Consider the following 13,188-nt stretch of genomic DNA (forward strand, 5'->3'; position numbering starts at 1 on the left):
AGTGTTTCTCTGAAATTGAAATATAAATGTTTTCCTAGTCAGTGGCTTGCCTTTTTCTACTACTGGTTGACGTAATGTTTGAAATTCTGATGAATGTCAAGACTAGTGACATTTTCTTGGATGTGTTTTCTGCTAATCTTAGAGAATTTCTGCTAAGCTCTTTGTGTACACACACACACGCACACACACGCACACCTGTGCACACACACCGCTGGCTAGCACAAAGCCGTCAAAGGAAATTCGTTTATCAAGACTCTGTTTTTACTTGTTGGTTAATCGCTTTGCTCTTCTCAGGTTATCACATGTGTTCTCTGAAAGCTGCATTTTAGAGTAGGTGATCAGGACATATTACTTGAGTGAATGAATGAATGAATGAAGCCGTGCATTTGATGCACATATATTTTTTAAAGATACTCTGCAAACATTCTCCTCCTTCCCATCAGCTGTTTGCTCTTGAACCAGCATTTATGGTCCAGCTTGTACTTACAACCAAACTAATGACGCTCCTTCAGGATGGATGTGTCAATCAGATTCTAGTGAAGAAATTTGCTAATTGTTTCTCTGAAGTCGTAAGCAGGTAGATTTGGTTATAATGATGGTACATGCACATATGGTATATATTTGCATGTTAGCAAATGACTCTGTGACTTATCCACCTTTGAAATATGCAGTGTGACTTATTCACCTATGAAACCTGCACACTGATCTTGTTAATATCTGCACTGATACAGCCAGTCGCAGTGGCTCACGCCTGTAATGCCAGCATTTTGGGAGACTGAGGTGGGCAGATCTCTTGAGGTCAGGAGTTAGAGACCAGCCTGGCCAAATGGTGAAACCCCATTTCTACTAAAAATACAAAAATTAGCCGGACATGGTGGCATGTGCCTGTAATCCCAGATATTCAGGAGGCTGAGGCAGGAGAATCGCATGAGCCTGGGAGGCGGAGATCGCAGTGAGCCAAGATCACACCACTGCACTCTAGCTTGGAGGACAGAGTCAGACTCCATCTCAAAAAAAAAAACAAAAAACAAAAAAAAACTGCGCACTGCAACAACCACTTACGAATCGTTTTCCTATCTTTAGAGAAATAACCAGAAAGACTCCTACCTTCTTCCTAACATCTCAGAATAAATAACTACCAAGGTAGACAGCAACAAAGTTTATCCAGAAGGCCTGCAAGGGCCTTGTGGGCTGGAGATGGTGATATTATTACTTCCTTCCTGGTCAGAGATGAGCTCCTACCTGCGGTCCCCAGCCATGGCACGGATACAGTATTGCTGTGTGGTTCTCCAGTGGCCCCTGGTCCAAGCAGACGTCTTTTGCCTTGTTGTTGCGAAGCTGCAAGAATAGACAAAACATGATCCATCAGAGCTCAGCTAGTGGAGGTGTGGATGCCCAGTCACTGTTCTACCATGCCTTGGTTCCAACTTCATGATGGGAAGACCACACAGGCCTCTAAGTGAGGACCAGGGCTCAAGTCTGTGCAGTGATCACCTTAGCAAGAAAAATCAAGTCTTAAGGTGGATGGCATGGATCCTAGGTCTCTGACTGTGTCCTGGGGAGCTTGCCCTCCACCCTCACAGCACCTCTATTCCTAACATAAAAGGCAATCTGAGGGAACTTCTGCATATAGGTGCACTGGTTACCCAGATCTTAGGCTTCTAAACGGCTTTGAAGCTTCTAAGTGGCTTATAGGCTTCTCAGGGGCTTCTAAGGCTTCTAAGTGGCTTGTAAAATCCAGTTATCCAGATGGTTAGGCTTCTAAGTGGGCCTCAGCACCAACATTGGTTTTAATAAACCAGGTAATCAAAGGTTAGCTTTTCAGGTCATTACGTGCATAAAGGCATGAAGAACCTAAAAGCAAATTAGGCTGGACGCGGTGGCTCATGCCTGTAATCCCAGCACTTTGGGAGGCTGAGGTAGGAGAATCACTTGAGCCCAGGAGTTCAAGACCAACGTGGGCAACATAGTGAGGCCCCATCTCTACAAAAACATTAAAACAAATTAACCAGGCGTGGTGGCACACACTTGTAGTCCCAGCTACTCAGGAGGCTGAGACGGCAGGATGGTTTGATCCCAGGAGTTCCAGGCTGCAGTGAGCCATGATTGTACCACTAGACTCCAGCCTGGGTGACAGAGCAAGACCTATTTCTAAAAAAAAGAAAAAAAAAAACCTAAAAGCTTACTATCATAAAATGCTCTAGCAGTATCTATTTATATATTCAAAAACATATACCTATGCTGTGCTAAGTACCATTGTAGGTGTTTGGAACGCACCCACGGAGGAAATAGACAAAAGTCCCCAAAGCAACACCCGTGAAACTAGGCATGGGTCTTTGGGAGCGTGTAAGAACTGATCTCATTTGGATCTCTGGGTGCACTGTGATCTACACGGGTATCCATCCCACCAGCACCCCAGGGTCTCAATGGGTGGAAAAAAGGTAATGTTGCTGGTCCTCTCCATCTATATTCATTCCCCTCCAGATTATATTCCCCATCGACACAGAGAGGAAAAGGCATTCTGTTTCTTTTCTTTTCTTTTTGAGACAGAGTTTCGTTCTTGTTGCCCAGGCTGAAATGCAATGGTGCAATCTCGACTCACTGTAACCTCCACCTCCTGGGTTCAAGCAATTCTCCTGCTTCAGCCTCCTAAGTAGCTGGGATTACAGTTGCCCACCACCATGCCAAGCTAATTTTTTGTATTTTTAGCAGAGACGGGGTTTTACCACGTTGGCCAGGCTGATCTTGAACTCCTGACCTCAGGTGATCCACCTGCCTTTGCCTCCCAAAGTGCTGGGATTATAGGCGTGAACCACTGCGCATGGCCGGCATTCTGTTCTTTATGTACCCAAATTGTGTTTAGGCTCAGACAACTTGAGCAGATTTTTTTTTTTTCTTTCTTTTGTTTTTTTGAGATGGAGTCTTGCTCTGTCGCCCAGGCTGGAGTACAGTGGCGCGATCTCGGCTCACTGCAAGCTCCGCCTCCCAGGTTCAAGCCATTCTCCCACCTCAGCCTCCCGAGTAGCTGGGACTACAGGCATCTGCCACCACCCTGGCTAATTTGTTTGTATTTTTAGTAGAGACAGGGTTTCATGATATTAGCCAGGATGGTCTCGATCTCCTGACCTCGTGATCTGCCCGCCTCGGCCTCCCAAAGTGCTGGGATTACAGGCCTGAGCCACTTCGAGTAGATTTTTAAATCCTTGTTTTTTTTCTTTGAGTGACAGGGTCTTGCCTGTACTCCAGGCCGGAGTGCAGGGGCGCAATCACAGCTCACTGCAGCTTCCATCTCTTGGCCTCAAGCAATCCTCCCATTTCAGCCTCCCAAAGTGCTGGGATTACAGGTGTTAACCACTATGCCTGGCTGAGAACTCTTTACATATTAAGGACATGAATGTTTTAACAGAGTATTTGCTTTACGTCATGATTTGAGACTGCCAAGCTTTTAAACTTTGTTCTAATGTTTCTGCAATCAAATCTATCATTCAGTAATTTAATAAATATTTATTGAAGGCCTGGTAAGTGCCTGACACTGTGCTAAATTTAATGAGCAAAAGACAAATAACATCGTCCCTGCCCTGAAGTAGTCCACAGTCTACTGCAATGACTGAAATATGCTAGGGCCAACAAGGAGAGCTTCTTTTTTATTTTTTATTTTTTAGATGGAGTCTTGCTCTGTCATCAGGCTGGAGTGCAGTGGCATGATCTCGGCTCACTGCAACCTCCACCTCCTGGGTTCAAGTGATTCTTGTGCCTCAGCTTCCTGAGTAGCTGGGACTACAGACACGCACCACCACACCCAGCTAATTTTTGTATTTTTAGTAGAGACGGGGTTTCCCCATATTGGCCAGGATGGTCTCAATCTCCTGACCTTATGATCCACCTGCCTCGGCCTCCCAAAGTGCTGGGATTACAGGCATGAACCACTGCCACCGGCCAAGGAGAACTTCTTTACCCCTTCCAAGGATTCAGAGATAACTGCTAAGAGGTGACTCCTGCCCTAAGCATTAAAAGCATATGTAGGCTGGGTGTGGTGGCTCACGCCTGTAATCCCAGTGCTTTGGGAGGCTGAGGCTGGAAGATCGCTTAAGGTAAGGAGTTTGAGACAAGCCTGGGCAATATAGTAAGACCCCAACTTCACAAAAAATAAACAAAATTAGCTAGGCATGATGGCATGTGCTTGTAGTCCCAGCTACTTGGGAGGCTGAGGTGGGAGGGTGGCTTCGGTCCAGGAGTTTAAGGCTACAGTGAGCTGAGACTGTGCCACTGGATTCCATCTTGGGTGACACAGCAAGGCTGTGCCTCAAAAAAAAAAAAGTTGTCTAGAGCCAACAGCAGTGGCTCACACCTGTAGTATCAGCTACTAGGGAGGCTGAGGTGGGAGGATTGCTTGAGCAGAGGAGTTCCTGGCTATAGTATGTCACGATCATGCTATTGTACTCCAGCCTGGGCAACAGAGCAAGACCTTATCTCTCTTTTTCTTTTTTTTTTTTTTTTTCAAAAGGAAGAGCTATCTAAAAAATGGTTTTTGATTAATTTGGTTTCTTTCATTCAACACTATAGTCCATCTGAAATGTATATCTGTAAATGGTGACACTCAGCAGGTGGAGAAGGAGTAATAGAACCAGATGCCTTAAAACGTTAACATTGGTTATATCTGGGAACTGGGATTTGGAGTAAGTTTAGTTTTCATCTGTATATTTCCAATAGACTGCATGTATTGATTTTATTATTTTAAAAAGAAAGTCTGTAACACCAAAAGGCTTCTCTCTTCCAAATAATCAGACTCTGATCACAATGTCACCTCCAATGCCACCCCCACTGTATGGCTCAAGGGACATCATTTATACTGTGGTTGATGTCAAAGGCAGCTCCTGGAGCTGTGGAGTGCACAGACTGTGGAGCTGTACACAGCAGCTCTGGCAGTCTTCTAGCCTAGGTGGTTTGTACCTATAGCCCCAGATACTCAGGAAGTGAAGTGGGAGAATCGCTTGAGCCAGGACTTCAAGGCCAGCCTGGCAACATAGTGAGACCTCATTTCTACCAAAAAAAAAAAAAAAAAAAAAGAAAAAAAAAAATTAGCCAGGTGTGATGATGTGTACCTGTAGTCTTAGCTACTCAGAAGGCTGAGGTGGAAGAACAGCTTGAGTCCAGGAGTTCAAGGCTACAGTGAGCCAAGATTGTGCCACTGCACTCCAGCCTGGGGGACACAGGCTGGTCGTCATTTGTATTGTTTCCTTTTTAGTAACTATTTTTCTTCTAATGATAAAAGTATCACCTAATATTAGTGAAAGTTAGAAAAGCATGACAAAGTACCCCCATCCCTAAAACTGCCCAAAGTCCTACTTACTACCCAATATAATTATAAGTATCTTCTGCATTTCCCAATGCTATTATCACACTTGCTTCCAATCTAAAATAGCAGCAAATTGAGTTTTATCATCCTGAGCTTTTTTCTTTTAAGCATTATGGTATCAATATTTTTCTCATGTCATTAAACTTTTGCATGCACCATTTATAACAGCTACAAAATCTCTCAAACCATGAATGCGTTATATTCAACTAATCTTCAAGTGAAATTTTAAAAAAATTTCCTCAAAAATAATATGTCTGAGCTGAATAATTTTACTCTCAAATCTTTGTCCTTATTTCAGATTATTTGCTTGGGATAAGAGTGGAGAAGAAACTATGATTGTTGTTATTAAGCTTTTTAATACATGTGGCTCAAATTGCTTTTTAAAAGGCTTGTTTCAATTTGCACTATCACAGAGGATATGATTTTTCTTCATATTACTAAGGCCTTACCTATAAAGTATCAACACATATTCCAAAAAATGAATCTTTGTTCATTTGCAGATAGGGGGGGAAAAAAAAAAAAAACCACCTCTGTGTATTTAATTTTTTATTTTCTTTGACTGTGAAATAAATGTAAAATTGTCACGTGTTTTCATCCATGTGTATTTTTTCTTGTGTAATTGACTTTGTACTTTGTTTATTTTTCTTTGGGGATGTTTTATTTTGTTGTTTAAATCAAATTTTTAAAATAATGCCTGTAATCCCAGCACTTTGGGAGGCTGAGGCGAGTGGATCACTTGAGGTCAGGAGTTCAAGACCAGCCTGGCCAACATGGTAAAACCTCGTTTCTACAAAAACACAAAAATTAGCTGGATGTGGTGGCGTGTGCCTGTGATCCCAGCTACTAGGGAGGCTGAGGCAGGAGAATTGCTAAAACCTGGGAGGTGGAGGTTGCGATGAGCCGAGATCACGCCACCGCACCCTAGCCTGGGCAACTGTCTCAAAAAAAAAAAAAAAATTAACTTAACTTGCGAAGCTTATTATATATTAATGGTATTTGTTCATCTATAGCATTTGTGGTATATGTATTTCCAGTTTGGTGTATTATTTCTCTACTCAGTTGATATACATATTATTTTAATATTTATGAGCTTGGATCCATGACACATTTCCTTTGTATTTCTTGCGTGGCTTTCATTCTTAGAAAGCCCTTCCGTCTGGGTGCGGTGGCGCATGCCTGTAATCCCAGCACTTTGGGAGGCCGAGGCGGGTGAATCACGAGGTCAAGAGATCGAGACCATCCTGGCCAACATGGTGAAATCCTGTCTCTACTAAAAATACAAAAAATTAGCCGGGCGTGGTGGCGGGCGCCTGTTGTCCCAGCTACTTGGGAGGCTGAGGCAGGAGAATGGTGTGAAACCGGGCGGCGGAGCTTGCAGTGAGCAGAGATTGCGCCACTGCACTCCAGCTTGGGCGACAGAGCGAGACTCCAACTCAAAAAAAAAAAAAAAAAAAAGAAAGCCCTTCTTCATTCAGAGATGAGATTCACAACTATTTCCACATGGTTATTTTATTATTTCTTTCATGTAATGCTACAGTTCATCTGAAATCTACTTTGGTAAACGGTGAGCTGTAAAAATCTAAGTTGATTTATTTTCCAAAGAGCTAGGAAATTGACCCAATTGTCTTAGGAATAATTCATTCACTGCCCATTGTTGTTCAATTCTTCCTTTATATTTAATATTACTTAGATAATTTAAAAAATTCATGCGTTTATTTTGGAGAAGAAAAGGCAAGGCAGTTTATATCTATTAATAACTACTGCTGTGTGCCAGGTACTTTTTTCTTTTTTGAGACAGAGTCTCACTCTGTCACCCAGGCTGGAGTGCAGTGGCGTGATCTCAGCTCACTGCAACCTCTGCCTACTGGGTTCAAGCGATTCTCCTGCCTTAGCCCCGAGTAGCTGGGATTACCTGCACCAGTCACCATGCTCAGCTAGTTTTATATATAAATGTGTGTGTGTGTGTGTATGTGTGTGTGTATTATATATATTTTATATATATATATTTTATATATATATATATATATATATATATATATATATATATATGTAGAGACAGGATTTCCCCATGTTGGCCAGGCTGGTCTTGAACTCCGGACTTCAAGTGATCCGCCTGCCTTGGCCTCCCAAAGTGATGGGATTACAGGCATGAGCCATGGTGCTTGGCCATGCCAGGTACTGTTCTAAGAACTCTACATATCACAGCTCATTTTATACCCCCAGGAACCCTGGAGAGGAGATACTCTCCTTCCTCCCATTTTATAGATGAGGGAATGGCTGCCAAGAGGACCCACACGGCTGGTAACAGCCTACTAGGATTTGAACCCAGCAGGCTGACTCCAGTCTTCATGTATCCCTAACCGCCCTAGAGACTGCCCTTGCAAGACGTGAGCATCCCATTCCAAATTCCAGCTCAGGAAGGTCACCACTCTACACCCCGATGACTTAACCTGTGGTGGATTTACTTTCTCTAAAAGGCAGCAGGCAAAGAATAGGAAAATCCACAGTTGTAGAAAAATGTAAATACTCTAAGTCAAAGGGATTCTTCTTACCTCTAACCTGGTAATCACAGGGAGTCCCAGGGAAGAAAACCAGATTGCAGAGCTAATGGGGTATCTCAGCCAAATTGGGAGCACTCAGCTCCCTGCTCCTTGGCCTGACTGAGTGTCACTGATTCTATCTCAAACAGGCATCGAAAGGGAGAATGAGGTGGATGCATGACTGTTTCCATACGTAGATATTCTCAGCAATGGTACTTGTGATATTTTAAAATTGGAAAAGATACCAGTGTCTATGTTCTCAAGTAAAGTCCAGCTTACACAAAAAGTGGAACCATGTGTGGCTATTAATTACTGACAAAAAGTATTTCATGATACACTTACATATCCTCCATATCATTGAGTAAAATTTCAAACAATTAGGCATTGTGAATGGAATCGTTTTAACAAAAAAAAATACATGGGTATATACACATGCACATACATATACACGCACACACACACATACACACACACACACACAGAGTCCAGAGGTCCATACATCAAAGTGTACATGTTATCTCTGGTATCTGGATCCCCACGTCCAATCTTGGCTTCGTGACTTACATGCTCTGTGACCTTAGGTAAGTTAGATAATTTCTCTAAGTTTCAGTTTTCTTATGAAGAAAACAGAAGTAACGCTAATCTCTCATAAGGTGAAGGTGAAATTAATTTGTATGCAAAAAGCACTTAGAATACTGCCCAGTACTTCAAAAGCACTCAGATATTCACCCCTAGTATTATTATTTTCAAAATGTTCTCAAATGCATATTGATGGTATTTGTAATAAGAGAAAAATCGCTTTGCTTTCAGGTTTAGAAAGGTGATATGATCACAGCATAGACAATGTGAGAACATTTCCTCCTTTCTTTGATGATAAGTGATTCCAGCCCACAGCACAGAGCAATGAAGGACTCCAACCCCCCTGCCTCTCTTTACATCCAAACTTCCTTCTCAATATCTCCATTTACAGGTCTCAGAGGACCTCAAAGTCAAAATTTCCCAAACAGGATTCATTATCTGCCACATATCTCAGGCAAAGAAGACTGTCATAGTCTTTTATCCATGGTTTATTATAACATTCATCACATTTGTTCCCTACCCCAACCCCCTGGCTAGAGAGAATCTTGCTATCAGGGCCGGCACCTCCAAAAACCACTCATTGAATGAATGAATGAGCAACTCTATTTCTCCCCAGCAAAGCAACCTACAGCATATTGAACAGCATTCCAAGCCAAAAGCATGCACGGTCTCATTTACCTCCCCGTAAGCAACGGTATTATTGTATCTTCTCATTTCTGGGTAAACATGGTCCAGGTACCACTGGAAATTCTTACACTTTAAACTTTTCCTTAAGGCTCTTCTTTCAGAGACATCACCGATGTCAATTCCCGGATTCTGAAAAGAGAGAGAAGCCAAGGGGTGTTAGTGACTATGGAGCTCTGGCCAGAGTGGGGCACAGGTGGAGTCATTTTCAGGGAAAGCTTCACATAGAAGATCTTAAGCCTGGGCTGGGCGTGGTGGCTCATGCCTGTCATCCCAGCGCTTTGGGAGGCCGAGGTGGGCAAATCATGAGGTCAGGAGTTCGAGACCAGCTTGGCCAACATGGTGAAACTCCATCTCTACTAAAAATACAAGTAATTAGCTGGGTATGTAGCGGGTGCCTATAATCTCAGCTACTCGGGAGGCTGAGGCAGGAAAATCGCTTGAACCCAGGAGGCAGAGGTTGCAGTATGCTGAAATCGCGCCACTGCACTCCATCCCGGGCAACAGTGTGAGACTGTCTAAAAAAAAAAAAGGGAAGTTCTTATGCCTCTTATGCTTATTCAGAAGGATTTTGTTGTTGTTGTTCTGGTTTTATTGAGACGGGCTGGGAGTGCAGTGGTGTGATCTCATCTCACTGCAACCTTGTCCTCTTGGGCTCAAGCAATTCTCCTGCCTCAGCCTCCCCAGTAGCTGGGATTCCAGGCTCACGCCACCACGCTTGGTTAATTTTTGTATTTTTAGAAGAGATGGGGTTTCATCATGTTGGCCAGGCTGGTCTTGAACTCCTGACCTCAAGTGATCGGCCAGCCTCGGCCTTCCAAAGTTCTGGGATTACAGGTGTGAGCCACTGCACCTGGCAGAAAGGGTGGTTTAAGGAGACCTATTTGACTCATCCAGACCCAGGCCAGGGAACCCTCCTTCCTGAGCAAAGTCAGGAACCTGCAGCAACAAAGGTCCCAGCCAAGCCAACCATCCTTATCATTGCTGTGCAAATGGATTTCTGGGACACACTGATGTTGACGACTTACATTCTCAGTCTCTTCTCTTCCACATTTCCTTAGTAACTATCAGAAACAATTATTAGGGGCATTATTTGATTAGGACAAGAAAAGAAATGCTTACAACCACCTCCTGTCTTTCTTTCCCATACCTGCAAAATTTCTCCTTTTGTTGGCTCTTTGCGAAGTTCATTATATGCAGAAGTGAAAATAATTTTCCATTGCAAAGCTTGTAATGATGTTCTAATGAATAATTCACTCTGCTTTTACAGAAATGAACCTGTAATGGCTGCTGTGTGCTGACAGGGAAAATAAAGTATCTGAAATATGACTCCACAGACTCAGCTGCAAGACGGCCAGGAATTAGCAGAGACAGGATGCGCTGGGGGGCCTAAGAGAAGACTTCCAATTATGTCATTAAGATCACTTGGGCAGTCAAACAGTGACTTTAAAGGGAAATCTCTTTAAATGTCAAAGTTACTCAATCTCAAAGACAACCCTGAGCAGTAACCTTTAACTCTTTGTTTTAATATATTTAGCATGATTCATGAAATGGTCTTTTTTTTTTTTTCCTGAGATGATGTCTGGCTCTTGTTGCCCAGGCTGGAGTGCAATGGTGCGATCTTGGCTCACTGCAACCTCTGTCTCCCAGGTTCAAGAGATTCTCCTGCCTCAGCCTCCCAAGTAGCTGGGATTACAGGCACGCACCACCACGCCCAACTAATTTTGCATTTTTAGTGGAGACAGGATTTCTCCATTTGGTCAGGCTGGTCTCAAACTCCCAACCTCAGGTGATCTGCCTGCCTCGGCCTCCGAAAGTACTGGGATTACAGGCGTGAGCTAATGGTCATTTTTAAAAAGCCTGGTAGGTTACCACTGGCATTTGGGACAAGAGATTGTCTGCAGTCACGGACAAAGCACTTGGCTACAGTCAAAAGATTTGAGTTATTTGTAACTCTAAGTCACACCACCATTCCAGGTCAAAACTTGAGGCCAGGTGCAGTGTCTCACGCCTGTAATCCTAGCACTTTGGGAAGCTGAGGTGGCAGGATTGCTTGAGCTGAAGAGTTTGAGAACAGCCTGGGCAACCTGGCAAAACCGCGTCTCTACAAAAAATATAGAAGTTAGACAGGTAGAGGGCGCACGCCTGTGGTCCTAGCTACTCAGGAGGCTGAGGTGGGAGGATGGCTTGAACCTGGGAGATGGAGGTTACAGGGAACCAAGATCGTGCCACTACACTCCAGTCTGGGTGACAGAGTGAGACCCTATCTCAAAAAAAATAAACAATTCCCTTTTACAAAGCAGGAATAATAATAATACCGATTTCACTATTTCACAGGGCTGGGGTGACGTTTTGTATGAGGACCTGAACTGACATCCCTGCCCATGTGCTTTGTGTGGGGCCTTAAGCAAGCCCCTTTTAGCTTCTCATAGCTTCAATTTCTTCATCTGTAAAATGAACATCATAAAATGTTCATATCAAGCTAGTATTTATGGAACACAATATTTGCTAAGCTGTGTTCTCAGCCTTATTTTATCTTCACGGGCGTCCTATCAGGTAAATTTTAACAATCCGTGTTTATAGATGAGGAAACTGAGGCAGACGGTTCTTACATCATGAGGTTGTTATGAGAATTAAATGAGATATTACAAATAACGACTTATTAGGTACCTGGGACATAGTAAGTGCTCAACAAATGTTACCTATATTTAAATAATAATGGCTAAAAGCACTTAACTGCTTAATAAAAGTGCTAAGTGGCCAGAAGGGGTTTTTTAATTCTCGAGAATGTATTTCAAAACCTGTAACAACACTGAATACATTCCTCACTTTTCTCTTCTTGACCCACAAATCTGGCACATATCCAACTGTATTTCTTCTGTTCTGGGCTCTAGTTTTCTGACACATAGGGGTTGCCATCTCTCAATGGGCAGCACTCCAGGTGACTTTCCAGCATGGCTCAGACACCTATGGGTGCTCTGGCTGAGGAAATAAACTGACCTGTGGCTGAGGGTGCAAGTTACGCCACTGTGCAGCATAGGACGAACCATGCACCCTGTGCCAGGTGCCACTCTCAGCATTGCCACATGTATGAATTCATTTAGTTCTTACAATCATCCCAGGAAGGAGAATCTGCTATTATCCTCATTTTACAACTGAGGAAAATAAGGCACAGCTGACCCTCTATATCCACGGTTTCTACATCCATTGGTTCAACCAACTGCAGACTGAAAATATTTTTTAAAAGCCCAGTAAGAGCAATATAACAATAAAAAAAAAAAAACACAAATAAAGCACAAGAATTATTCATATAGCATTTACATTGTATTATCTATAAGTCATCTAGAGATGATTCAGCCATAAAAATAAATAATTTAACAGTATTTGCAATGACCTGGATGAGATTAGAGAGTATGATTCTAATGGAAAACCAAACACCATATGTTTTCATTGATATGTGGGAGCTAAGCTCTGAGGATGCAAAGGCAAAAGAATGATACAATGGACTTTGGGGACTTTGGGGGGAAGAGTGGGAGGGGGGCGAGGGATAAAAGACAACAAATATGGTGCAGTGTATACTGCTCGGGTGATGGGTGCACCAGGATCTCACAAATCACCGCTAAAAAACTTACGTAACCAAATACCACCTGTACCCCGATAACTAATGGAAAAATAAAATTAAAAAAAAACTTTATGCTGCCATATATATATATATATAGAGAGAGAGAGAGAGAGAGACGGGAGGTTATGCTTAGGTTATATGCAAATACTACGCCATTTTGTATCAGGGACTTGGGCATCTGTGAGTTTTGCTATCCACAGGGAGTCCTGGAACGAATCCCCTGGGGATACCATGGGATGAATGGTACAGAGAAGATGAGTGGAGTTGGTCAAGATCTCCTGATTCACAAATGATAGAGCTGGGATTCAAACTACGCTGACGTACAACTACCGCACGACACTCCTGTGGGACTGCAGTAACATGGAGATTTCCTTGGGCCATCTTCTGAGCAGAATGTGGAGGAGAGC

At 43.0% G+C, this 13,188-nt stretch overlaps 1 protein-coding gene across 2 annotated transcripts in view; it reads right to left on the reverse strand.

Annotated features, from left to right (window-relative positions):
* Positions 1–13,188, reverse strand: part of GALNT17 (polypeptide N-acetylgalactosaminyltransferase 17) — a 594,162-nt gene that overhangs the window by 36,356 nt on the left and 544,618 nt on the right. For both annotated transcript variants that reach the window (XM_008018296.3, XM_008018297.3), the window contains 2 exons: positions 9,154–9,291; positions 1,243–1,338 (listed from right to left, as the gene is read on the reverse strand). In XM_008018296.3, the coding sequence (XP_008016487.1) occupies positions 1,243–1,338; positions 9,154–9,291 (234 nt within the window). The remainder of the gene's footprint in view (positions 1–1,242; positions 1,339–9,153; positions 9,292–13,188) is intronic.

This window comes from Chlorocebus sabaeus, chromosome 28 (assembly GCF_047675955.1).
Source record: "Chlorocebus sabaeus isolate Y175 chromosome 28, mChlSab1.0.hap1, whole genome shotgun sequence".
NCBI classification, from domain to species: domain Eukaryota; kingdom Metazoa; phylum Chordata; class Mammalia; order Primates; family Cercopithecidae; genus Chlorocebus; species Chlorocebus sabaeus.